Source organism: Passer montanus, unplaced genomic scaffold (genome assembly GCF_014805655.1).
Source record: "Passer montanus isolate IOZ18808 unplaced genomic scaffold, ASM1480565v1 scaffold100, whole genome shotgun sequence".
Taxonomy (NCBI): Eukaryota; Metazoa; Chordata; class Aves; order Passeriformes; family Passeridae; genus Passer; species Passer montanus.
In genome coordinates, this window is record NW_024356506.1 from 411,736 (window position 1) to 439,392 (window position 27,657).

The 27,657-nt window shown below is 50.6% G+C and overlaps 1 protein-coding gene across 3 annotated transcripts; it reads right to left on the reverse strand.

Annotated features, from left to right (window-relative positions):
* RHPN1 (rhophilin Rho GTPase binding protein 1) lies at positions 1–26,016 on the reverse strand. 3 transcript variants are annotated; one of them, XM_039714528.1, is made up of 15 exons: positions 25,528–26,016; positions 17,671–17,786; positions 13,479–13,607; positions 11,373–11,448; positions 11,017–11,094; positions 10,095–10,219; positions 9,544–9,710; positions 8,869–9,056; positions 8,595–8,751; positions 6,343–6,462; positions 4,325–4,519; positions 4,010–4,086; positions 3,129–3,275; positions 2,097–2,255; positions 1–2,005 (listed from the first exon to the last, which is right to left on the reverse strand). In XM_039714528.1, exons 1-15 carry the CDS (start codon positions 25,615–25,617, stop codon positions 1,808–1,810), a joined length of 2,022 nt encoding a protein of 673 aa, XP_039570462.1. In that variant the 5' UTR covers positions 25,618–26,016; the 3' UTR covers positions 1–1,807. The 3 variants fall into 3 exon arrangements, with proteins under 3 accessions (XP_039570462.1, XP_039570453.1, XP_039570467.1); XM_039714519.1 differs by having other exon boundaries at positions 17,671–17,789; XM_039714533.1 differs by lacking the exons at positions 17,671–17,786; positions 25,528–26,016 and adding an exon at positions 14,250–14,383.
* Positions 26,017–27,657: the final 1,641 nt, after the last annotated feature.

Consider the following 27,657-nt stretch of genomic DNA (forward strand, 5'->3'; position numbering starts at 1 on the left):
TGGATTTGAATCAGTGCTTTTTAATCCATAAAAGGTGAGAATCCATGTACAAATTAAAAAAAAAACAACCAAAAACCCAAACTAAGCCTGACATAAAACCCTGGAATTAGGGAAATTAGGAAACACAACCCCTTTGTCAACGCTGGCATTGGGTGATGCAGGCGGAAGGCGACGGCTTCTCCTAAATAAATCCCTCTCCAACTCGGAGACATCCGTGGCGGCATCCCACGCTTTTAGGATGGTGGGAAGATGCTGCCGGGATGTTTTAAGGGCAAGGTGGCCTTTTCTTTGACCCCACCCCCTCTTTTCCTTCCCGCTCCCACGCCAAGCAGCCGGGAAGATGACGTGGGAAGCCTGGCTGCTACAGATGGCCCCATGCTGGAAGGCGGATCCGGAATCCGGTGTGGTGATGCCTCAGGCTATGGAGAGGCCTCTTGGCCAACAGCAGAGCTAAAAACCTCTCCTTGAGCTCATAAAGTCCCAGGATGGGTTGGCTTGGATGGGATCTTAAAGCCCATCCTGTCCATGGGACAACTTCCACCCCCCCAGGTTGCTCCAACCCGTTTTTTTTTTTTTTCCTGGAAGTTTTCCTTAAATAAAATCAGGGTTAAGAGCTTGGAAAATGGACAAGGAGCCACTAGAAGAAGTCACAATCCCAGGGGACACTGTGGCCACAAGATCCCTTTAAACCACCCCTAAAAATCCCTTAAAAAGTACAAAAATACAATCCCATCTCTCCCAAGGGAATTTTCTACCTCCCAAGATCATCCAAGCACTGAAGACCAGACAGATCCTCAGCCTTCAGAAAAAATAACACACCAGGCAGAAACAGGATGAAGGAAATTTTGCCAATCTGTTTTGTGGATTCGGAGTCTCCCAGCGTTTCCAGGACAATTACCAAGATGCCTGGATCCATCAGGCCAGCCCAGGAATGCTGACAGCAGTGTTAGGGAATTAGCAACATGTGCAAGATCCAACAGTAGCACAAATTTAGGAGTTTAATAATCTAGAGGAGATATCTTCCTGGAATTTTAATCTCCTCCCAGGAAAAATAAACCCCCCCAAGGCTCTTAGCTATTAATCTCCTCACAGAATATTTAGGGCAATCCACATCTCCTGATTATAAAAGCCAGACAACAACTGCACGTTAAGTCCTTCCCTTTTCTTCTGAAGAATCCATCTGGGCAGCTGGGCTGGATTTTCTGAGTCAAGTTGGGGGTTCATTCCCCCACAAAAACCACCCCAAAAAGCACTAAAAATGGTCAAACCACCCTACTTTGTTGGGATAGCCCCACCTGGGAGATGCTGCCTGGGTTGGACCCTGTGATGGGATCACCACAAGTCATCGATGCCCGCGCTGTCCCCTCTCCCAAAAAAAGGGAGTCTGGAAGGATTCAGCTGAAGGATTCAGCTCCTCCAGCAGCTCTTGGAGAGCAGCTCCATCTTGTACCTCGCAGAGAAAGCCCAGGAGATGCTACAGAAGGTGACACTTTTGCTTTAATGGCTGGGGCTGGCTTTGGCCAAGCAGAAGACACAAACCAGGCCCTGCTTTAGCACAGCTCCCCCCGACCCCCTTGAGAGCAAAATTAAAAGAAAAAATCCCAAAATTAACAATAAACCCGAGTTTCCCCCAGACTGAGGGGATCCTTGGGTGCAGGAGCTGGGAGGTGGAGGTGCCTCGCTCACCTCTCGGCGCGGATCCGACCAGCGGCGCATTCCCGGCTCTGGGAGTCCTCACAGCCCAGCCAGGCTTGGGAAGCTTCCTGGGCAGCCAGTCCTGGAGCTCAGGGGACAGCACGGAGCGTGGTCAGTACATGGCCTCATTGTCCCCCACGGTGGTGAAGGGGACACCGCTGTAGGTGCTCTTCTTGCTCCTCTTGCTCTTCTTGCTCCACACCAGCAGCGTGCTGGCGCTCTTGCTGTTCATCAGGCTCTTCCTGCTGTTCTCCTTGTTGCTCTTCAGCATCCCAGATCCCGAGGACATCACTGCTGCCTTCCTGTCCACCTGGTTGGGAAAGGTGGAGAGGGGAGTGAAGCCAGGGCGGCACCCAGAGAGCTCCAAGGAATTCTGTGGTTTCCTGTGGGGTGTGACTTACGGCTTTGGGACATTCCGAGCCCTGCAGGGTGATGACTCCGATGTCCACCCCCTCCTTCCCGGTGCTCTTCAGCAGCTGGACAACCTCGGCATGCTTGGACCACTTGCAGTCCTTGCCATTCACTGAGATGATGTAGTCCCCCTCCTTCAGCCCGGCTTCCTGCAGGGAATGCGGGAAAACGTCCAAGAAAATCTTGGAATGGTTTGGAAGGGACCTTCAAGATCATCCAGTCCCACCAGGGACACTTTCCACTATTCCAGGTTGCTCCTTGGAGACTTTCAGGGATGAGGCAGCCACAGCTTCTCTGGCCAACCTCTGCCAGGGCCTCACCACTCTCACATCCAAGAATTTCTTCCTAATACCCATCTAACCCTGCTCTCTGGCAGTGGGAAGCCATTCCCCTTCATCCTGGTACTCCATCCCTTGTCCCAAGTCCCTCTCCAGCTCTCCTGAACCCCTTTAGGCACTGGAAAGGGCACCAAACTCTCCCTGAAGCCTTCCTATCTCCAGGCTGAGAAGAAGACACAACCCTGCTCCAGATATGGACCATATCCAGTCCACATCCCAATCTTTGGGGAGATCTGAGTTTTCCAAAGAGGGATGTGATCCTGCTGCCAAGGAGAGTGTTGTTCCAGAGATGCTGGGATTTGGATGGATGGGTTGGTCCTGGGGAAGTGGGGACACCCTTAGGGCATCCCACCAGGGTTCTCCAGCATCTTCTGATGGAAAACAAAGCTGCCCCTGTTTTTTGGATGTGCCATCTTGTTCCAGCCACTGTCACATCCCAACACGAGGGGCAAGGGAGCTGGATGGGCTTTCAGCAGTTAAAAACTGAGCAAAATTCCATGTTTTCTCCTTAGCTATCTCCTAAAAATTAATCATTTCATGACGCCCACCTGCAAACCCCAGCCTGAGCTCCAGCAGGGATGAGTCTCCTCCTGAACCGTTTTGAGACCTAAAAACACCTGGAATCCCTCCAGGTAGCTCCCTTCTGGCATTCCCATGGGAATAGCAAGAAATGGGGATACTCACAGCAGCGCAGCCCCCCGGGATGACCCCGGCAATGAGGACGGGAGAGTCTCCTCGCAGGGTGAATCCAAAGCCGTTCTCTCCTCTCATCAGGTGCACTCTCCGAGCTGGATACCACTTGTTCTTGGCTGAGAACACGGAGAGGGGGCCCTGGGATGAGGCAGAAACATGGAGAGCACCTTTTCAGCTCCCTGGAACTGTGCAGCCTTGTAAAAAAAAAACCCATTCCAGGGATGGGGAGGGGGCAGAGGAAGAAATCCTGTCTTTTGCAAGGAAAACAGTCCCATTATCCAAGAAAAAATGATGGGGGCTGAGGCTGCCTGGATCTGGGGGATGCCACAAGGGGTTGGTCCAGGAGCAGGGTGGTGGGAGAGGTCACCAGTTCAGGGTCATTTTTCCCCAATTCTTTCCCATTTTCTCCTCTTTTTCCCACTTTTCCAATCCCACAGGAGCGGGATATTCCTGCCTGCCCTGGAGCTGAGATGCACAAGCTCTCCCTGGAGTACTCAGGGGATGACCCCACCACAGATCCCACCACTGTCCTGAATCCCAGTCCTGCTCCCCAGCACCCTAAAAACCCAAAGAGGGCATGGATAAAGCTCCAGTGGGATCTTCCTGCTGCCTCCTGCCACCAAAACCCTTCTTCCCAAGGGTCTCTTGGGACAAGCCCACCCAAAATTCCGGTGCCTGCTCCCCTGTCACCAGAGGAGCCTTGTGACCCATTTAGGTGTCACAGACAGATCCAAGCCCTCCTCCTTGCAAAACTGCTGGAGAGAGGGAGAAGAGGCTGCAGGAGGAAGGAATCCAGGCAAGCAGAGCATGCAGGGGAGGAGGAGGAGACGGCTGCTCCCTCGGGATATTCCCATTCCCGGAGCTGTACGTACCAGCCTGTGGAAGAGGTCGGTCACCTTCACCTGGGAGAAGTTGGGGGATTTGATTTCGGGTTTCTGGTGCGTTTTGGCTGATGGGAGGGAGAGAAAAGCACAGACAGGGGGTGACCTCAGGCAGTTGGGGCAGCTGCTGCCATCCCAAAGAGGAACAGTGAGACCCCATAAGAACCAGGACCTAAAATCCTGGAATAGTTTGGATTGGAACTCAGAGATATCCAGGCCAACACCCCCCCAGAGCAGAATTCCCCATGGAGTCTGCCCACCCCTAAATCCCCTCCCCAGCCACAATCCCAAAAATCCCCCACTCACGATGGATGTCCGGAGCCTCTCCCGTCTCAAAGAAATCCTCCTCGTGGTCGATCTCGGAATATTTGCTCAGGGAGCGTTTGTGGGCAAAGGACAGGACCTCCTGCAGGATATCCATCTTCCTTAGGATCTTGCACAACCCGTGGATCCTCATGGCCTCCTCGTGCTTCATGATGGCTTTTTTGAGGTGAGCTTTGCCTGCGAGGGAGCAGAGGGAGCTGAGCCCGACGGAGCGGCAGCTCCGGCGCCGTTCCCGCTTGGCTGCCCACGGATTTCAGGAGCGGTGCCACCACCCTGCTGTGACTCAGGGACAGCCCAGTCACGTTCCCAGCCCTAAATGGGGTCGGTCCCAGCCGATGGAGGGCTGGGAAGGGACCTTGAAGGGTGACCTACTTCGCTCCCCTGATGGCAGAGCTGGCAGATGTTCCTGAAAAACCACCCCCGACGTCCCTCCTCACGCTTAACCTCAATCTCCTGAGCAAATTAACTTCCCTCCATCGCCTCGGATCCCTTGGGAATGGGAACATGCAGAACAACCCAGCCCCGTCCTCCTTGGGAAGATGCAACACATCCCTGTTTTCTAGGCTAAGCCTTTTCCTTGTCCTGCAGGTCCTGCTCTCCATCCTCTGCTCTTTGCCCCTCTCCACTTGCCTTCAAGGTGTTCCCACCCTCGGGAAATGGAAGTGGTTGGGAAAAAGGAGCTGAAATTCCAGTGACCCACGGATATCAACGCAAAGCAGCTCCTCTGTGGGAAACTGCAACCAAGGCAGCCGTATCCAAGGCTAAACTCCCAGAAAAGCTCTCCGTGTGTCTCATGGAAACACGTGTGCCTGTGGCATTTCACGTTCAGGACACACGGTGGCAACAGAATCCAGAGAGATGAGGTCTGCTCCACACTCCCAGAATCCACAGCCAGAGGAACTTAAATAGCGAGGGAATGTTTTGGGGCTGGATGGAAAACAGAGAGGAGACTCCCCGTACTGAGCATTTTTAACAAATCTATAAATTGTGAAAATATGGGTAATAATAATAATAATAATAATAATAATAATAATAATAATAATAGAATCATGGAATGGTTTGGGTTGGAAAATAACTTAAAGCTCATCTCATTCCAACCCCTTTCCATAGGGAAGCACACTTCCACTATCTCAGGTTGCTCCAAGCCCTGTGTGACCTGATCTTGGGCACCTCCAGGGATGGAGATCCACAACCTCTCCAAGTTTTCCCCTTCCTTTCCCCTTCCAAATCCAAGCTGAGCTTGGTGTCTGCACATCTATTTTTTACCAGGAATGTTGAACAGAGCCCATTTTCCCCAGTAAAATCAGGCAGAGCTGGAAAAGCTGATGCAAACCACATCTGAGGGTGTTGGGGTGCTGTCACCATAAAACATTTGGATTTTGGGGTTTATTTGGAGGTTTCCAGTGAAACCTGGCTGAGCATCCTGAAGGATTTTGCTGAGGCCAAACTCATTCCTGGTGGGATCTGCCTCCTTCCACACGTGTGCAAGGAGGGAAAAGAGCTCCTGGGGGAGGCAACACCCCAAATTCCGAGTGCTGAGTTTGCTCTTGGTGCAGCCCTGTTGAGGAGGGGCTGCCGAAACACGACTTCAGCTGAATAAGCAGCGTCTGTTCTTTCCCTGGAGCTGAAATCCCGCATGGGAAGAAGTTCTTGTCTCCCAAGAATTCGCTGCAGCTGAAAAAGCCACCCCCTGAGCATCTGCTGTGTCTTGTTTTGCAGCCAAGTCAGCCCAAACCAAGGAGCTTCCAGGATCTCCGTGTCCCTATGGATTTTTCTGTAATGTTGGGTGATGTTACCTGGCTTGGAAGACCTGGAATTTTTCCTGCCAGAGCTGGACAGGTTGGGACAAGCACCACGAGTTGATCCCTTAAGGGGACTGTGATGCTTTCCTGCTTCCCAGGAGAAGAAATCTCCTGACAAATTCCTCTTTGCATGGAGAGATCCCCCTAAAACCTCATTACTTGTGGGAACTGTGATGGGATCCAGAAATTTGTGCTCACCCAGCTTCCTCCTCTCCTCAGGATCCTGCAGCAGGACACGAAGTGAAGGCCCCTCTGGCATGGTGACATGGAACTGCAGGAAAGCTTTCTCCTGCTCCAGCAGCTCAGCATCCGAGGGAGCTGTGGGAAGGAAATGGATGGGGATGGGATTAGGGAGAGGTCAGGGCCACCCAGCCCCTGTGACAGTGGGGACAAGGAAGCCACATCCACATGCAGGTGGCCCTGGCAGCACCTTCCTGTCATCCAACCACAGCCTGCAAGGAATCAGGGATGGGCCCAGGGATGATCCCAGTCAGGGATGCACCAGGATCTGAAGTTAAGGGCAGGATTTGTCCTGAGCACAGTTTTTTTTTCCTATTTCCTGCCTCCCTTTGCTCCAGTGTGGAAGCAGGACTGGGAATGGAGAACCCTGGGACTTCCCCACCTGGAGGTCACTGACAGGGAGACAAATGAGACAACAAAATCAGGGAGTCATGGAATGGTTTGAGTTGGATGGGACCTTCAAGATGATCCAATTCCAACTCTTTTACACGAGGAGGGACACTTCTACTTGGCTGCAAGCCCCTGCCATCCTGGGCCAGGATAATTCCAGGGATGGGCAGACACAGCTTCTCTGCGAATTCCAGTCCAGGCCCTCACCACCCTCACAGGGAAGAATTCCTTCCCAATATCCCATCTATCCCTGCCCTCTGGCAGTGGGAAGCCATTCCCTGTGTCCTGGCACTCCATCCCTTGTCCAAAATTCCTCTCAATTCTCCAGGAGCTCCTTGAAACACTGGAAGGGGGCTTTAAGGTCTGCCTGGAGCCTTTTCTCTAGCTCACAGTGCAATTTGTCCAAAATCCCTCTCAATTCTCCAGGAGCTCCTTGAAACACTGGAAGGGGCTTTAAGGTCTCCCTGAAGCCTTTTCTCTAGCTCACAGTGCAACCAAGGGAGTCATTCCATGGAAAAACAGAGATGGATACAGCTCTCCCAGGCTCTCCAAACCCCACACTTGAAAATCTCACTCTTTAAACCCTTTTTTTAGCCCAAATTGTTCCTAATCCTCTTTGGCTCACTCAGGGCTGCACGGCAGCCTCTTTCTCCTGGACACAGAGTGGGATAAGGAACAACCCAGAATATTCCTGGGAGTTTTGTTGCTCCAAACAGAGGATCTCAAAGCCTGGTGGGCATAGGGATGCAGAGGATTGGGAACTGGCAGCTCCAGGGCTGGCTCTCCCTGTGCCAGCTCCTGCCATGTCAGCATCCCTGAGGGATTAAACTGCAGCGTAAGGAATTTATTCCCAGCTGGTTATGGAAGCAAAAGATTTGTTATTCTGACAAGGGAGAAATGGGAACAGGAACATGAGATCCCAACAGCAGGCAAAAAAATTCCCAAATTAGGCCTCTCCTGCAGTTTTCTCCTTCCCACACCGAAAATTTTAGGGGGAAGGTTTGCCCTGCCCCTTGGTACCCCATGGAATCCAATCTCCACCATCATCCTCTCCTGTCTGGATCTTTAAGCCTTTCCAGCTCCACATTATCTCCCATCTCCTTGCTCAATCCAGCTTCTGCAACGCCCACATGGCACAAGGAAGATTTTGGGCAGGCTCTGGAGCGGGGGAGGGTGTGAGGACAGTCTGGCAGCCACTGGTCTCAGCACTGGTTTTGGCAGCCAGCCCTCAAAAAGTTTCTCAGCCACCCACCAGGTGACACCAAAGGTCACCAGACACATCTGCTGCCCGCCTCCGGATCCTCTGCTCCATCCCAAAATTGCTCCCAGGGTGTCGGTGGTGGCAGAGATGGAGATCAAGGGTCACATCTTGAAGTCATGCTCCAAGTGACTCCATGGAACCAGGTGTACCTCGCTGCCCCCACCCTGAGATTCCCAGGACAACCATCCATGAGGCTGGAAGTTAAATCCAAGCTATTTTTGGATTTATTTTTGATTTTTGAAGCCCTTGGCTGGTCGAACACAAGGTGACCCTTCTTTCCCCACCCAGCCCCAAAGGGGACAGCAGGTGACGTCCCTGCAGCAGCATTTTCCTCCCCTTCTTAGGACTTTTCCCTGTGGAAACCAGAAGTATGGGAAAATCTGCCTTGGGGATGAATTGCTGACTACACAAAGAAGATCCACAGCTCAGAGCATTCCAAAAACTTCAGGTGTGACATCCATAACCTCTTTTGTTTTTGGGAATCCCTCCCCAAAACCCAGGAATCATGTGGAATTAGTACTTGGATGAGCAGGAAGCTCCCTCCAGACTGGACACTCACCGGGGCAGTCGCAGAGGGCGATGGCAGCGAAATAATGGGAGAGGGCTTTGAAATGCTCCGACTTGACTTGGACCATGGTGGTCCAGGAGAAGGGAACGTAATCCTTGACATGGGGCTGGCTCATGGTCTGGTGCACCAGGGAGTAAACATCTTCCACCTGGGAAGAGGGAAGGGAGAAGAGACGGGATGCAGGACGTCCCTCAGGTTGTGGAACCTGGAAAGGTTCTGCTGACCACAAAATCCCCCCAAATCTTCTCCTTCCCAAAATCCTCACCCTTGCTGCTTCCTGAGCCAGCTGTAGGCGGGCCAGGAAGTCGTTCTGGGCACGCAGCAAGGTCATCTTCTCAAAGACACACTCCTGGACCTGGGCCACCATCAGCCTCACCAGCATGGTCAGGGAGGCCGCGCTCATGTCCAGGCTGGGAGCGTTGGAGAAGTTTTCCTTCAAGTAGTTAAAGGCACCTGGAGGAGAGAGAAGGCCCCTGGAAGTTACCAGGCTTGTGAGGAAGAGAATCAAACTTTGGGATCAGGCAGGTTTCCCTCCAGGAACATCAAACATCTCGCCATCAGTGGTGGGTAAGAAGATCTGAGGTCCAACCCTTGCCATCTAAACCATCCTTGTGCCCAATTCCTTCTCCAAAGCCCTGGGTGATCCCAGTTCCAGGCTCTGTTTTTTCTATGGGGAGATGCATCAGCATCTCTCCTCTCCACAGCTGGGACATCCTTTTGAAGCCCTTCCTTTTGGGGGACATCCTTTTTGGCTGTTGGACCATCCCAACTCCTCTTCCCAACCCACACAACCAACGTGGAGCCACCTCGCGCTCCATTTGCGATCCCTTGGGAGCACCTCTTCCTATGACTGCTCCCACCCCTTCCTGTTCTTCTGTGGATCATTCCTACCTTTGTGAAAAGCTTCCTGGGAAGAGGAGGAAGAGGGGAAGGCACTTACCAGCTGCCTTCTGGAAGGCATCGATGGCCTGGTTGAGGCCGGGCAGGGAGGCGCGGTCCTGCCGCGCTCCGATCTGGGTGTGTAGCGCTCCGAGGTTGAAGAGGACGCTTCCCTTCTCGAAGGCCAGAGCCCTCTGGTGGGATGGGACCCCCGTCAGGGAGTCGTACCTGGAGAAGGGAAGAGCCAACAGCTGCCCATCCCCATGGTTCCCAAAGAGTCTCTGTCATGGTCCACAGAAAGTGTCCTCACTCATGGAAAGGGTTGGAAGTGGATGTTCTTGAAGGCCCATTCCAACCTAAACCACTCCATGATTCCCATGGATGCAGGAGGAACCTGAAGGGTTTTCAGTGCTCAGATGGGTTTGCAGGCACCATTCCCATCATGGTACATCCCATGGGACTTGTGTTTCCCTCTCCCTCCCCAAATTAACCCACCAAGGGCAACAGCAAATCCAGATCCAGGTGTCCACCAGTCCTGGCAGAGATTCCATCACGGAAATTTGGATCCTGACTCCCTCCCCACCCAGGTGGGAGAGGGAAAGCTGCACCCACCAGTGGAAGAAGATGCCCAGGGTTTTGCTGGGAGGGAAGAACCGGCTTTCAAGGAAGTAGAGCTGGTTGTAATATTCCATCAGGAGCTCCAATCCGGCCTCATTGCGGCTCGGAGTGCGCATGGCCTGCGGGAATGGGAGAGGAGACAGGGATGGGAAAAGAAGGACAGAGGGACACAGGGAATGGATTCCCTGCCACAGAGCAGGGATAGATGGGATACTGGGAAGGAATTCTTCCCTGTGAGGGTGGTGAGGTGCTGGAATGGAATTCCCAGAGAAGCTGTGGCTACTCCATCCCCGAAAGCGTCCAAGGCCAGGTTGGACAGGGCTTGGAGCAGCCTGGGATAGTGAAAGGTGTCCATGCCCATGGCAGGGGGATGGAATTGGATTATCTTTAAGAGCCTTTCCAACCCAAAGCATCCCATGATTCTGAGTTTCAATCGTGGGAAAAGTTTGGGTGCTGGGACACCCAAATGTGGAAGCAGCAGCCTGGGAGTTGTGCTGGAAAAACTCATGGAAATTCTGATTTTATAAATCCTAGGGAATAAACAGGATTTTTTTCCCCTCCTTTCCCAGACTGTTTTAAATTCCCTCCTTCTCCAAGGCCTACCTGGAGAGAGAGAAGTTGTTCAGCCTTGCCAGGGGTGAATTAATATTCATAAAAAATGATTGTACTACAATTTTTATTGCTGCTCATTTGTAGGTCAGCATTGAGGATAGGGAAAAATGAACAATTCCTGAATAATCTGTAATATTTTGGAACCTATAAACAAGTCCAAGGTGGTCCAGCATGGGAATACTGCACCCTGAAATACAAGGATAAATATGGAATTTGGAGAAAGGATGAGGGGACCCCCCCAGAGGAAATGTGGCATCTCCAAGGAGTAATCCCGGACAAACGTTGGAAGCCAAGGGACACCCACCTGTCGCAGCTCCATGAATTCCTTGATTTCCTTTTCAAACAGTACACCCTCCTCTCCATAGTGCTCACTGATGAAATCCTGGATTGGGAAACAGAAGAAAATCCTGTTTTTTATTATTTAAAGGGAGATTTCTGGCAGTTTTGCGTAAGAATTTGCCACTTCTGTCCACAAGAAAACCTCCACTAAGTAATAATCTCCTCCCTTTCCTGCTCTCCAACATCTCCAGACCTTCATCTCCCACTTTCCCACATTTAAAGTGCAGTTCCTCTCCATTAATTTATTTTTTGGCAGCTTTTCCAAATTGGAAAATGAATTTCAGCTGGTTCAGCATCAATCAATGAAACCCCAAAGCTCACCTTGAGTGGTACCAGCAAATCCAGCTCCTTGGTCTCCTTGAGTCCCAGAGGGATCATGGGAACACTGATGGATTCACTGGAAGAAGACAAGAACCTGTTTGGTGGCTGGATTAAAAATCTTGGACAGATCCTGTGGGTTGGAGATTAAAAGGAAGCAGCTCCTTGCCCTGGGCTGGTGCTGCTCTTATTAACAGACTCCACTTGGAAAAATGCTCTTCCCAAAAAGATTTGGGAATGGCAGCATAAGAAGGTAGGTGCAAAATAAAACCCACCCAATTTTTCCAGCTCCTGCTTTTCAGAGGAATCCTAGATGTTTGGTGGGCAAGGCAGGATCAAGCCCCCACCACAACAACCCCCTCTCATTATCCCCCCAAATTGCTGGTAACTCATTAATCAATCATTAACTGGGGAAGAAAACAGGCAAAGGAAGTAATGAAAACCAGGAGAGCAAGGCAGGGAATTTGCACCCACATTTTCCTTGGAACAAACAGCTCCAGGAGCTATAATTAGTGCAGAAAGCCATTACTGCTCATTCCCTAACGAGAATTCCACTGGAATCCAACGTCTGGAATAAACAAAGGGGTTTTTGTTTGGCCTGGCCATGGTTTGGGGTTGTTGTTGCTGCTTCTGATTTCTTTTCAAACCAGTGCAAGCAAGTAGCAAATTGGGAAAACTGAGCATCCCTGATAGGGAATGTGCCTGGAAAAGCACGTGGATGGACACAGAAACGTGGAATCATGGAATGGTTTGGGTTGGAAGGGGCTTTCAAGATCATCCATTTTCATCCCTGCCATGGACAGGGACACTTTCCACCATCCCAGGTTGCTCCAAACCCCATCCAACCTGGCCTTGGACACTTCAGGGATCAGGCAGGCACAGCTTCTGTGGGAATTCCATTCCAGGGACTCACCAACCTCACAGGGAAGGATTTCTTCCCAAAATCCTATCTATCAGGCAGGCACAGGGAAGCCATTCCCTGTGTCCTGTCCCTCCATCCCTTATCCTAAGTCCCTCTCCAGCTCTCCTGCAGCCCCTTCAGGCTCTGGAAGGGGCTCTGAGGTCTCCCTGGATCCTTCTCTTCTCCAGGCTGGACATTCCCAGGTCTCCCAGCCTGGCTCCAAAATTCCAGGTGGGATCTTACCTGAGCAGGGCAGAGGGGCAGAATCCCCATTTTCCTGCTGCCTACGCTGTGGGATGAGCCTGGGACAGGGGGGATTTCTGGGATGGGAGCACACGTGGATGAGGCATTCCCAGCTTTTCACTCACCAGCACTCCCAAATCCTTTCCTCAGGGCTGCTCTCTATCCCTTCACCCCCCTCAGCCTGGATTTGTGCTTGGAATTGCCCCATCCCAGGTGCGGGATGTTGCACTTGGCTTTGTTGAACCTAATGAGGTTTACCTGGAGCTTATCCAGGTCCCTCTGGATCATATCCCATCCCATCTCTCAGCCATGTCACCCACACAACACCTCACGCTGCCATCCAACACTGTCCACCTCAGGAAGGGAAAAGGAGGAAAAGAATCCCAGCATCCCAGAATTGCTTAGGCTGGAAAAGACCTCCAAGATCATCGAGTCCAACCTGTGACTGATCCCACCCAGCCCAGAGCACTGAGCACCACATCCAGTCATTCCTTGGGCACTTCCAGGAATGGTGATTCCCATCACCAAAGTGTCCTGTTGGGAAGAGCTCTGGTGGGATTGTCAGGAAAGGGGGTCAGTACAAGGGAAGATGGTTCTTTCTTCCCTATTCCTCCTGCTTTGGGACATCAGTGTCCAAAGGATGCTCCATCTATCCCAAAACATCCCAGTATCCCCTAGGAAAAGCTGATTTTTCTCTCCTTGAAGCTCTAGAAGGGAACCACTGACATTCCCAGGATGAAAATCTTCCAGGAATTCTGGCCCATGCCCAAATCCTCCAGCCACCAACTTGTTGTCCCTGACCATGGAAAGGTTTGGGTTGAAGGGAACCTCTGAAGGTTCCCAACCCTTGGCCATAGGAACAGAGCAGGACAAACAAGGCAAGAGCAGCCTTGCTCCCAGAAAAATTCCATAACAGTGGGAAAAAATGAAATGCCAAGGGAACAGGCTGCTCTTCCCAGACCCACCTGTCGTTCTGGTACACGTCCACGCTGCTGTTGAGCTCTTCCAGCTCTTCCTTCAGGAGCTGAAGGTTGGAGTTGACGTAGCTCAGCTCCAGAGCCACCGTTTCCTTCACCTTGTGGTTGCTGGTGGCCCTGCAAGAAACCAATGGATCAAATTTCCCTCTTTTTATCCATTAATTTATTTTTTCCACTCCAGACTTTGTTACCCAGTGGTGCAATCCACATCGAGCCCAACCTTCCCAAAAGACTGTGCCTCTGGTTCTCCAGGTGATGCTGGAAAGGTTTGGATGGGACCTCTGAGGGTCATCCCATTCCACCTCCTGCCATGGTTGGAATCCCAGGTTGTTCCAAGCCCCATCCAACCTGGCCTTGGACACTTGCAGGGATCAGGCAGAAACAGCTTCTCTGGGAATTCCATTTCAGCGCTTCACCACCCTCACAGGGAAGGATTTCTTCCCAAAATCCCATCTATCCCTGCCCTCTGGCAGTGGGAAGCCATTCCCTGGGTCCTGTCCCTCCATCCCTTTTCCAAAATCCCTCTCCAGCTCTCTTGGGGCCCCTTTAGGCACTGCAAGGAGCTTTGAGGTGTCCATGGAGTCTTCTCTTCTCCAGGATGGACATTCCTAGCTCTTGCAGCCTTTCAGGATTAGGGAAGTCTGAACCAGGTAGAGGCTGAGCCCATGGAAAACTCATTGCAGTGCAGCATCCAGGAATTCCTGCTCCAGAGCCACCTTCCCCTTGCCCATTCCCACTTCACCTCCAGTGCAGCCTCACCTTGGGCTCTGACCAGTTCAGGTGCTCCCCCATCCCAAATAAATGGTGGGATTTGAGGAGGAAAAACTCATTTTTGGGTGCAAAGAATCCTTGTGGAAAAGAAAGGATTTGTGAGCTCCTGCCCTCCCTTCCCATTCTCAGCAGGAGCTGTAAACACCAGGGATTGATTCCAGCTGTTCCCAGCAGGACAAGCTCCCAGGCTGATTATTCCCTGCTTATCTCCTCCAAAGGAAAACAGGGAGAGATAACCCAGAGCTGAAAGGGGCTCTGGCTGCTGAACCATGCTGGGATCCAGGGAAAACAACACATGGACAAGCTCTGCTACACCAGGAAACTGCTTCCCTCCAGCTTTTCCAGAGTATTGCCTTTGACATGGATTGTTTTATGGATTAAATCCTTCTGGGTCCTGCCCTGGTTCAGGGCAGCAGAAGGAGCTCCAGGGTTTTCCTCTGAAAATCTGGTGGTTCAGAGTCTCCTCCTGCCTCTCCTTTGCCAGGATTTTCCAAGACCAAGGAGTTTTTTTTATTCTAAAAAACCAAACCACAGCACATCCAAAGCTCCCCATGGCTGCTTCCAATGAAAAATCCTTCAGCATTCCTGCAATTCCCCAGGCACCATCACCCTGTGTTTCCATATAAACCAGTATTTAATCCCTATAAACCAAGACTTAATTCCTATTTATCCCCCACACATCCCAACACCTCCAGGACACTGTCAGTCTGATTTTCATCCCATATGGATTAAGTTTTCCCTCCTTGCTCCCTGCTGCCAACAATATTTTGGCTTTCAGCAGGCTCCTGATTATTTTCCAGGTGTCATAGCACAGCTTCCAGGAGGATCTGCTCCATGATTTTGCCAGGAATCTGTTAACAGGAAAAAGGTTTTCCTGAGGTACTTGCAAGTACCACACACAGCAAATAATCCTGGAATGGTTTGGGTTGGAAGAGACTTTCAAAATCACGGAATTCCACTCCTCTGCCATGGGCAGGGACACCTTCCATTATCCCAGGCTGCTCCAAGCCCTGGCCTTGGACACTTCCAGGAATGGGGCAGCCACAGCTTCCCCAGGAATTCCATTCCAGGGCCTCACCACCCTCACAGCTAAGATTTCCATCTCAATATCCCATCTAATCTCACCCTATTCCAGTTTAAAGCCATTCCCTGTGTCCTGTTCCTCCATCCCTTGTCCCAAGTCCCTCTCCAGCTCTCCTGGAGCCCCTTCAGGCACTGGAAGGGGCTCTGAGGTTTCCCTGGATCCTTCCCTTCTCCAGGCTGGACATTCCCAGCTCTCCCAGCCTGGCTCCAGTCCTTGGAGCATCTCCGTGGCTTCCTCTGGATCTGCTCCAGCAGCTCCACATCCCTCTGCAGTTGGTCCCCAGAGCTGGATGCAGAATTCCAGGTGGGATCTCACCTGAGTAGGGCAGATGGACAGAATTCCCCTTTTCCTGCTCCCCAAGCTGTGGCATGAGCCCAAGACACTGGGAATTTCTGGGATTTATTTTGTGATTTATTTTTCTTTTGTTCCAAAAACCTGGACATTTTTATCTCCCCTATTCCTCCACTCCATCCCAGTGTTTGAACAGGAAGGAAAAGGTTTCCTCTGGCTCTTCCCATTTATTTACCCAGCAAACAAATCCACTGAGCAAATATCACATGGATTTTTTTTTCCAGCACCCCATTCCTGCCAACTTTTCCAAGAAAAAACATGGAAAAGCTGAACAGGATTATTTTCACCAAGCACTGGGCTAGCTTGTTTTTAAATTCAAAGGCAAAATCCCAGCAAATTCAGCTCCAAACTGCTCCAGGCTGGACAATCCACAGTTTTTTCCATCAGCACCAGGCTAAAGATCCAAAGGAATTTTATCCATGCACCACAAATCTTTAATTTTGAAGCAATAACCTTTAGACTTGCAACATAATCCCCCTCCCTCCTCCTTTAATTTCAAGCTTGATCATTCCTTTTTCTCTCCCCCCGCTAGATTTCCGAAGTTTCATAAGCTTGGAGCACCGGAATGCCGAGAAATCAACTTTATTACTCAGCTGGATTTGTGGGAGGGAGGAAGGGAGGGAAAGCGGCTGCTCCAAAGGACACCCAGAGTGCTGAGCCAGCAAAAAAAGAGCCCCCTCAGTGCATTTCCCTGATAATTAAGACATGTTTTGCATCCCGTTTTTCCTCACTCCCACTTCCCACAGCTCCAATTCCAACCTAAACCAGGCTGATTTCTGCTGAGCCAGCACATTTCCCTCGGTTGTTGGTTTGGTTGTTTATTTTTTGGGGTTTTTTTTTTTGTTGTTGTTGTAATGTAACACAGAAGAGGCAGAAGTTGGGATTCCGTGGCTTTTTCTCCTTAATTAAATAAGGCACAGCAGCATGGATGGAGCAGTAGGATCTCATCCTCCAGGAAAACACCATTTTTTAAATGGATCAACCATTATTCCCTTCTTCCAGTTGCAACAGGAACACTCCATTGATAAAATCAATTAAATCATTCCAGTTCCACAGTGGAAGGTTAATTTTGTTTTATTTTATTTGGGATAAAAACAATCAACAAGTTAGTAAAATATTCCCAAAAAAAATTGTATTTTAAGGCAGATTTATGGAATTTTTGATATTTACAACCTGCCCAGCCTGGAATGTACTCCAAATATTAAGGAAAAAGGAAATAAACACAAAAGATGCTAAAAGTTGTCCCTGGGGACAAGTGGTGGCCTTGGCAGTGGTGGGGGGAAGGGTTGGACTCTATCCTGATGGGATTTTCTGACCTATTTAAGATTCTAAAGCTGGATTTCATTGAATGGTTTGGGGGGGATCTTCAGAAACCTTCAGTTCACCCCCTGCCATGGACAGGGACTTTTCCCTATCCCAGGCTGCTCCAAGCCCCGTCCAACCTGGCCTTGGACACTTCCAGGGATCAGGCAGGTACAGCTTCTCTGGGAATTCCATTTCAGCCCCTCACCACCCTCACGGCCAGGAATTCCTTCCCAATATCCCATCTATCCCTGCCCTCTGGCAGTGGGAAGCCATCCCCTGTGTCCTGTCACTCCATCCCTTGTCCCAAGTCCCTCTCCAGCTCTCCTGGAGCCTCTTCAGGCCCTGGAAGGGGCTCTGAGGTTTCCCTGGAGCCTTCTCTTCTCCAGGCTGGACATTCCCAGTACCCATCCTGGTTCCAGAGCAGTTCCAACCCTTGGAACATCTAGACTCCAACAGCTTCATATCCCTTGGATCCACTCTCTGGGTTTTCAGACCAGGCCTCTGCATTCCAAGCCCAACCTCAGCCACAAATTTATTCCCATTATCCCACTCTGCTCCCATCCTGATTTTCAACAATCTTCCACCAGCTGAATCTTGGATACCAAGACTCTATTCCTGCCTCCAACCAAATTCCAGGACCAGGGGGATGCCCAGGGGATCAGGACTCACCGGAAGAGGTTTTCTGCTCCCGCTCTCATCCTCATTTCCTTGTTGATCTGTTGGTTGATCCGGGCCCGGCGGTGCTGGAGTTTGCTGCGCTGGGTCTGGGCAAAGGGGTCACAGCCCTGCTGAGAGACAAGGGCAGGTTCTCATCCCAAATCCACGTTTTGGGATTCAAAAGATCCATCAGCTTCATAAACTGTGCACTTTCAGAGCCCAGAGTCACGGAATGCTTCAGGTTGGGAGAGAGTTTCAAAATCATGGAATTCCACCCCTTGCCATGGGCAGGGACAACTTCCTTTATCCCAGGTTGCTCCAACCTGGCCATGGACACTTTCAGGGATGGGGCAGCCACAGCTTCTCTGGAAATTCCATTCCATAGCCTCACCAGCCTCACAAGGGCGAATTCCTTTGAACATCCCATCTAATCTCACTCTATTCCAGTTTGAAGCCATTCCCTGTGTCCTGTCCCTCCATCCCTTGTCCCAAGTCCCTCTCCAGCTCTCCTGGAGCCCCTTCAGGCTCTGGAAGGGGCTCTGAGGTCTCTCTGGATCTTCCCCTTCTCCAGGCTGGACATTCCCATCTCTCCCAGCCTGGATCCAGAGCAGAGGGCCTCCAGCCCTTGGAGCATCTCTGGAATTGCTCCAGCAGCTCCATATCCCTCTGCAGAGCTGGATGCAGAATTCCAGGTGGGATCTCACCTGAGTAGGGCAGAGGGGCAGAATTCCCCCTTTTCCTGCTGCCATATTGTGGGATGAGCCCAGGACACTGGGAATTTCTAGGATGTGAGCACATGTGGCCAGGCCACATTGAGTTTCTCACCCCCCAGACCTTTTCCTGTCCCTGGAATACCCATTTTATTCCCCAATCCCATGTGTTGCCAACAGGGATTTCTTTCCCTGAGCTCTTTCCAAACTCAGCCCTGAATAGGAATTCCACACATCCCCTTCCCAGGCTCTGGACATGAGCCAAGACCCAGGGGGGCTGGAGATGAGCTCAATGTGACCCCAAAGCTCGGGAAGAAATGTGATCCCAAGGCCATCTCCGGGATATGGAGCACAGGGAGTCAGGAGTTCACAGGGATGCAGGAATGAGGGGCACATGACACTAAATTGATTCCATCCTTTCCGCGGCTCCGGCTCGGAATTTCTGCAGACGGGGAAAACACGCTGAATTCCCGACTTCAGGAAATAGCAGCCACCTAATTTCCCTCTGGCTCACAGGGTTATTATGGGATGCCTCAGGGAATGGGGCATCCCTAAATCCAGGGTCATAAAAGCTGTGCCCGAGTGGGGATGATTCCCATTGAAGATTCAGAGGCATGGAATGAGCCTCTGGAAGATCCCTGGATAAAAAAAAAATCCCTGGTTGGGAAGGCACAAAGCTGGGAAGTTTAAGAGCATGGAAAGGTCTGAGCCTGCAAACCATGGGAAGATCCCAAAATCATGGAATGGTTTGGGTTGAAAGAGATCTTAAGGATCATCTCATTCCAACCCCTGCCCTGGCACAGGTTTCCCAGAGAACTTGTGGATGCCCCTGGAAGTGTTCCAAGCCAGGCTGGATGGGCTTGGAGCAACCTGGGATAGTGAGAGGTGTCCTTGTCCATGGAATGAGACGATCTTTAATGCCCCTTCCAACAAAAAACATTGCATATTTCCATGGAATGCTTGATCACCTCTCCAGTGGGACCTGGAAAAGAGGAAATGGAAAATTTTGCATTTCCATGGACTTCAGCTTCCTTAAAATTAATTCCTCATATTTGAAGTCCACTGAGTACTGCTTCCTTTGGAAAAGGGTCTGGGATTAACAGTGGGATTTTCATTTAAGGGAAAGATAGGAGCTCCTAATTGGTCTCTTGGAGACTGAGGAATCAGAGTGACTCCAGCTGGTCCATAAATTTGTGGGATTAATGCTTTACAGTGATCCATGAATTTGATGAAAGGAACAAGCTGGAAGCATAAGATCCCAATTATTCTGGAAAAGCAGTGGGATTTGAGGAAAACACCTCAACAGCTGCATAAATATTGGGTCTGAAACACTCAGGAGCAAACAGAGGAAAATTTGATCCAGAATTGTCACTTCTGGATTTGTCCTGGGGGGAATCCACCCATCCTAGGCTTCCCTAGGGAGAAAAAAATCTAGGAATCAGAGGAAAAAGGGGAAAGGATCAGGAAATCAAACCAAGATGTGAAGAGAAGGTGCTCATTAAAATTTCAAGGTTTAATTTCAAATTTCAAAATGAGATCTCTGAGAGCTTGACAGACCCAGAGAAAAATATATGCAAATATATGCAAATGAGACAGTTCCAGGTTCCCTCTCTGTGCTTCCAGAGCCACAGAAATCCATGCAAACCCAACAAGTGGGAAGTTTCTCTTCTCTGACTCCATCTCTTCCTGCAAATTCCAGCATCCCTGGAGTCCCTTCCACCTCTGTCAAAGATTTATTTAGAAGCAGCCAGAGGATTTTAAGGGAATTCCTGTGGGGAAAAGGAAAGAAAACCACCTGGAGACACAGGGAAGAGGCGTGGGAAGTGCAGGTGGGAAGATGGAAAAGGCACAAGCAGAAGCACTATCCAAACCCAAAATAAAGATTGTTGTCTGGAGGGAAAGAGCTGGTAATGAAGGAAAGAAAGGAGTGGGATGCAGAAGACACTGGGATGGCTCCACAAGATATTCCAAGAGGGTTAAAACCTCTTCCCTGGAGGAGCCATGAAAGGATTTAGCAAATTGATTTGACTTCTCCTGCTGGGAAGCACTAAAGCTGTTCGCAGAGCTGAGGGTTTTTTTCCAGGCTTCTCCATCAGATTTAATGGGATAAGTTCTCAATCCCTATCCAGGCTCCTAAGCCAGCAGCAAAAAAGTGCTGGAAAACCAGAAGCCCCTGACATAAACCCAAAGCCTTGTGAGGTTAAGTCAGGGATTTAAGGATTTCTCGTGATCTCCACACATTTTGTTTTCCTCAATATTTATGAGGAATATGAGATTGCTGCACATCTTCCCCCAAAAGGCTCTGCCTTGATCCCAAAAAATCATCCCTGGCTTGCATGGATCAACAGAGTCATCATTCCATGAGGAAAAACCAAGCCCCTTCTGCAGGAGCTCCTGGAGCGTCACAGGAATGTTGTAATTCCACAAATCTTGGAGCAAGAAGGAAATTTGGAAAGCATAAAAGGCCATATTTAAATCCAAATATAAATGAGGAAAATAAGGAGTCAGGAGAAGAGCATTCCACCTTCCAACAGTTCAAAGGATCCCAAAGCTTTTCCTGTCAAGAGTTCCAACTGAAAACTAAAAACCACAGAATGAGTTTCCAGGGATTTAAACATGACTTACATAAAGGGGGAAAAAAAATCCCACCAAAATCCCACTGTTGGGTTCCAAAAGGGATTTTCCTCACTGAATTCTTTGCTCAAGGTCACCCCTGTAAGGTCAAAATAAAAAGAGGCTCTTTCATCCAGGCTTTGGAGATGACCTGGGGACACATGGAAAAGGGAATTTGGGGGTTTAAGAAGCAGCTCTGGAGATAATCAGACTTTTCCTTCCTGGTTTAAAGGTTTTAAAGGAAGAATGAGCACAGAACTCTTCCATAAATTCTGGAGGAGCCACGGAACAGCAGCTCTTGCTTGAACACAGGGAATGATGGATGAGAAATCCATAAAAATGAGTGAGGTGTGGCCAGCCCTGATGTTTATCACCTATGACAAAGCAGGATTAGGGTCAGGAACTGGACTCTGTGATCCCAATGAGCCCATTCCAACCCACATCTAATGGTTTTATTGGAATAAAGCTCTTTAGGCCCAGAAAAATTAGGGGAAGTCCATCTGCGTTCCACCCTCACACGGAAGTGACAATGGAACCAAAAATCCTCAACCAGGCTCTCCACATAAGGGAAAAAAAAAGATTCCATAAGACCCTTTCCAGAGGGAATCAAGCTCCCCTTTTGAGGGAGAGCAAGGATTCTCCAGCCTTATCTCTGCAGGGAATGTTTGGAATGACTCACGGGTGTTTGTCACTTCCAGACACCTCTCCCAGTTCCAGAGGGCCCATCCAGGGTGGCAATTAGGAGTCCTTTGGGAATGTTTACTCAGGGTGGACTTTGAACTTCCCACCCCCAGGAGACGATGCCTTGGGTGACAGCCACACCCTGAGAGTGATTTGTGACCTCAGTGACAAAGACAAGGCACGAGGGACAACCTGAATCACCTGGAGGAAGATATGGAAGCCAGTAATTCCAAAGGGTAATTCCATGACAAAAAGGATTGCTTCTGCTCCTTTGTAGCTGGAAGCAACAGAGGAGAAGTGAAACTGAAGGATACTAAGTGAAATGTGGGAAGTGCTGTTAAAATTTCAAGGAAGAGAGAAATGGAGATGAAGACCCAGGACCCGAAGAACTGGCACAGATCAGGAACGTGCTGGTAAAATCCAGGCATGGATCTCTCCAGGGAAATGAGGAAGGGGCTGGTAACGGAGTTATATCCCCAGCAGGAATTGCAGGAAAAGCTCCTGGAGATACTGGGCGAGCCTGGATCCCAGAAACTGCTCCACAGCTCAGCTGCCCAAGACTGGACCAAGCTGGGCCATGTCCAAGACCAGTTTTGGCCACAAAGGAGTCACCACCAGGATTCCTCCCAATTAGGGAAGCTGGGGAATGCCCAGAGAGAAACTGAGGAAGTTTAATTTGAGTGGAGACTCGAGACATCCATAATGTGGGAAGAGGAGTCATCAGCTGGTGCTAAGCTCAGCTCCACAGCCAGCCCCACCTCCAGGGAGACACCTTCCCTTTTCCAAGGACAGGGAATGAAGGAGAGCAGGACTCCAGCCAGTCTGGATCGCTGCCGTGGGCAAACACACTGAGACCCTTTTGTGCCAGGAAGAGGGATATTGAAGGGATGGAAAGGATTAGGTTGCAAGAGACCTTCAAAATCATGGAATTCCACTCCTCTGCCATGGGCAGGGACACCTGCAACTATCCCAGGCTTCTCCAAGCCCCATCCAACCTGGCCTTGGACACTTCCAGGGATGGAGCAGCCACAGCTCCTCCGGGAATTCCATTTCAACCCCTCACCATGCTCACAGTCAAGAATTCCTTCCCAATATCCCATCTAATCTCAGCCTGTTCCAGTTTAAAGCCATTCCCTGTGTCCTGTCCCTCCATCTCTTGTCCCAAGTCTCTCTCCAGCTCTCCTGGAGCCCCTTCAGGCACTGGAAGGGGCTCTGAGGTCTCCCAGGAGCCTTCCCTTCTCCAGGCTGGACATTCCCAGCTCTCCCTGGCTCCAGAGCAGAAGGGCTCTAGCCCTTGGAGCATCTCCATGGCTTCCTCTGAATCTGCTCCAGCAGCTCCAGGTCCTTCTGCTGTTGGAGCCCAATGCTGGACCACGATCCATGATCCCAACCCCATCCACTGGGCCCGTGGTCTCTAGCTCCAATCTCAACCCCACAAATTTCTCCCACTAAACACCAACATCATCTCCCACTCCAAAAAAATAAACAAATCAGGGATTTATTTCCATGCCCTCTCAGCAGCACCAGCACTTCCTGACAAAGAGTTTTTCCTCCAAGCAGGAAATTCCCAAGTGCACAAATGATTCCAGGCTGGAACAGGATAAATCTGAGCACCTGTTTTAATTCCAGAACCACACTGGTCTTTAAAGTGTTTCCACAGTGGCACAGCTGTCAGCTGGAATTTTTATTCCTCTTTGGAATCCACAAGTTTTTGAGTCAGGCCAGCACAGAAGTGGCCAAGTGACCCTGCTTTAGCCACATTGTCCTGTGGGACAGAGAGGAAAACAAAAGCCAGGGAAGCACTCCACACACAAAAACAGGCTTGGAAATACTATTTTTTTTTTCCCAGGGTTATCCAGAATTTCCTTCCTTTTTTTCCAGCCAGAAGCATTTAAGAAATTAATATGAGTGTTATAACACAAGCAGGAAGTGACAACAAGTGGGTTTTTACTCCCTGAAAAGTCTATTTAGATAGGAAATTCCCTGTCATGGAATTAATCTCATGGAGCACCCTGGCTCTGAGCTGGGTTTCTGTGGGAGACAGGAGCAGCTAAAACCTCTAAAACCTTTTATTGAGAATATGGTTACATCACAGGGCCTTTGAACAAATGAGGAGAGGATTAAGGTTTTAAATTTCCCAAGTGGCCTCACTGGTGGCTCATGCAGTCAGCAAGAGGAAGGAAAAAATAAACCCAGGGGTGGGAATAAAAATCTGGGGGATCGGGGGTTTTTAAACAGCACAAACTGCAGTTAAAAATTGAATTTTAGGAGGGTGAAAGTGCTCTGAGGAGGTGGGGGAAGCACAGAGTCAGGGCAAGGTGCCAGCAGGAAACAGGTGGATTAAGTCTTCACTCCTAGGACAGAAAACTTGGCAAAAAAAGGGATTAAAAAAATCACTTTTTCAGCAGCATTCAGGATCCTCTGCAAGGCAGAAAGTATGGATCCTGATGTTGTCAGGGCGATAAAAACAGCAGGAAAAGGTTGTACTGACAATTTCTTTTAAACACCAATAACAAAAAGAAAGTGATAGAGCTGATCAGGTGTTCTGCTGCTTTAATTAAAAAATAATCATATTGTGACAGAGCCTGCTGATGCCCTGCCCAGTTCTCCCTCCAAAGCCTGGCAATATTTTCCATGTTTTGCTTTGTGCTGCAGACCCAAAGAGAACAAATTGGGAAAAAAGTCCCAAATCCCTCCTGTTAATCTTCCCTCACGAGCAGCACCTGCTCTTTAGACAAGGCCCCAAGTTAAACCCCGACCTGGTTTAAGGTTGCAACCTCTTGAGCTGCAGCCCAAGCTCAAGTGACTCCAGTTCAGATTGATCCAAGGGGAAAAAAAAAAAATAAAAATCCCTTCCAGAGCTTAGCTAAGTTTGGCTTTTTTGGTTATTTGGGATTTTTTTTTTTTTTTAGGGGTGTTTTAGGTTTGGGACTTTTTGCAAGGAGAGCTCAGATTATGGAGTGCTCTCGCTGCTGGTTTATCCTGTTGGGTCTCAGGGGGCAAAACTAATGGGAAAAACGCTTAAACAGACCCAAAAATGAATGTTTTCCACGTTTTCTTGACGAGCAGCACCTGCTCTTTAGACAAGGCCCCAAGTTAAACCCCGACCTGGTTTAAGGTTGCAACCTCTTGAGCTGCAGCCCAAGCTCAAGTGACTCCAGATCAGATTGATCCAAGGGGAAAAAAAAAAAATAAAAATCCCTTCCAGAGCTTAGCTAAGTTTGGCTTTTTTGGTTATTTGGGATTTTTTTTTTTTTTAGGGGTGTTTTAGATTTGGGACTTTTTGCAAGGAGAGCTCAGATTATGGAGTGCTCTCGCTGCTGGTTTATCCTGTTGGGTCTCAGGGGGCAAAACTAATGGGAAAAACGCTTAAACAGACCCAAAAATGAATGTTTTCCACGTTTTCTTGCTCCCTAAAACTTCTGTAACTCCAAGAAACGAGGGCCTGGTGGCAGCCTGAGGACAATTCCCACTGATTCCACCCCAATTGTTATTAATTAAACAACACCAGAAGAGCAATCAGCCCCATCTCTCCCACACATCCCAGCTTTCCCTGGGAGCACCTGGCTGGAGCAGCTTCCCACTGGCAAGAAGGAGGGAAAAAAACCAAAATCTCAGGGAATGAGGTGAAAAGCAGGGGCTGGGAAGCTTGGGGAACGGAGGCAGCAGAAAAGGTGGGATTCAGGAGCAGAGTTTTAGGGGTGGATTCAGGAGCAGAGTTTTAGGGATGAGGAGCTGGGAGGGAGCCGTTTATGGGGCAGCAACAACGTTTCCACCCCCTGGCAGGGTTGGATATCCCTGCGCCCCCATCCACGGGCACAGCCACATCCCTAGGGATGGGACAGGGATATGGGGCCAGCCTCACCTTCCGCGTGCTGCCGCTCTTCGGGCCGTGCAGGAGGACAAGGCCACCGTCCCTGTCCCCATCCGGGCTCTCCTCCTCGGGGGGCATCATCTCCAGGGATGCGACATCCACAGGCTGGGAATGGGGGGCTGGAGCTGGGCTTGAGCTCACGGGGGGGTCTGGGGGCTCGGCCACCCCTCCTTGAGTCCCACCGGGGTCCAGATCCCAAGCCTGTCCTAAGTGGGGGGCTTAAACCCCTGCTAAGCCCGGCTCAGCTCTGTTGCAAAGCCCCCCTGCACTCAGCATCTGGCCAGATGTGAGCCCATGGCTTCCCTCCCAGCAGAAATAATTTAGGGAAAAGAGGGGACAAAAATCCCTTTCGCAAAGCTACCCCAGGAGGGGGGATGTTAAATCCCACCAGACCCTAAATGGGGGATGTTTAAACCCCCCAAAACCCGCTTGGAAGAGCTACTCTGGACAAAATAAAGAGGGTGTTTAAACCCCTCAGACTCCCCTAAAGAGGGGGGGGGTGTTTAAACCCCTCGGACTCCCCTAAATAGGGGGGGGGGGTATTTAAATCCCTATAAAAGTTACTCCAAATGGAATGGGGGGGGTTTTAAACAGAGACACCCAGAGTAGGGAGGGAGCCAAACCCTCTGAAAACCCCTTTACAGGGTTACCCCAAAATGGGGGCGAACCCCCCAAACTCCCTTTTAGAGCTATCCTAAATGGAGGGGGGGAAGTTTAAACCCTCCCAAAACCCCTTTTGTGAACTACCCAAAACACACGGAGCTCAAACCCGCCTCGAAGAGCGACCCCAGACGGGGCGAGGGGTTAAACCCCCCTCCCCTCACAGCGCAAACGCCCCCAAAACCCCCCTCACAAAGATGCTCCAGCCAAGGGGACCCCCCCAAACCTCCTTCCAGAGCCAAACCCCGCCGAGCTACAACTCCACGGCCCTTCCTCGCCCGGATCCCAACCCCGGGGTGCCCCGGGACCCTCCAGCCGTGGCCCCGCTCACCCCCGGTGCCCCCTCAGGCCCCGCCGCGACCGCGGCGGCTCCGCCGAGCGCGGGGGCATAAGCAGGGCGGAGGGGCGGGACTTAACCGCCAGGCAACCAATGAGAGCGCCGCGCGGCGTCGATGGACAGCGGTTCTGCCCAATAGAATTGGGAGAGGGAGGTGGAGGGGGAGGAGCGGAGGGGCCGTTGCCCGTGGCAACGGTGGGAATTAGAACGCGGGTGACGTCACGGAAGGCGGGGCTCCAGGCTCCGCCCACAGGCGCGGCGGGACTCGGGCCGCCCCTCCCGCTGCACATCTGGGGGGCTCCGACCCCGGCCCGGGCACATCTGGACGGCCCCCGACTCCAGCCAGGCCACGTGCCCCCATTCCAGCCCCGTCTGGGCCCGTCCCCGCTCCCTGCCTCACATCTGGGTGCTTGTATGTTCCTGCCCCGGCCACATCTGGGTGACCCCACCTACCACCAGGAGACCCCGCCCCCATCCCAGCCACATCTGGGCAACTCCTGCCCTCCCTCTCGCCCCTGGCCACATCTGGGCGGTCCCCCCCTCATTCTGCCCCTCCACCCCCCGGCTCCCCCCCTCCTCTCCTCAACATCTGGGCTGCTGTGCCCTTGCCCTGTTGCCTGTATAAACCATACTTTAATATGAAATGTAACGAAAAATTAATGAAGAAATAAAATAAAATCCGCTTTATTCCTTTTTGCAGGCAAATCCTGCCCCGTATTCCTGCTCTGAGCCTTTGTCACCGACCACAAGAGTCTTTACGTAAGCCGCAATGAAATTAGTGAGTGATAAACCCCATTCATATCCATGGGACACAGGGAATTCTGTGAGGATCCGGCTGCTTATTGGGTGGAAAATGTTAGCCCAGGATACACAAAATATTTTACAGGGTGTGAATTTGTTTTATAATTGCATTTATTAAGCCAGTTCCACCTTTCCCAGTTATTTTTTCTCATCAGGGCTTCAAGGGCTGTGTGATTCCAGTGAAGGGCTTCTCTCCCTCCAGGATTTTCCAATCCAAAAGGAACAGCTGTAGTAGAAAAGTGGAATTAATGATTAATCTGGAATATTTCATGGATACATCCCTCAAGAGCTGCTGTGGTGTCACCAAATCCCATTCCACTCTG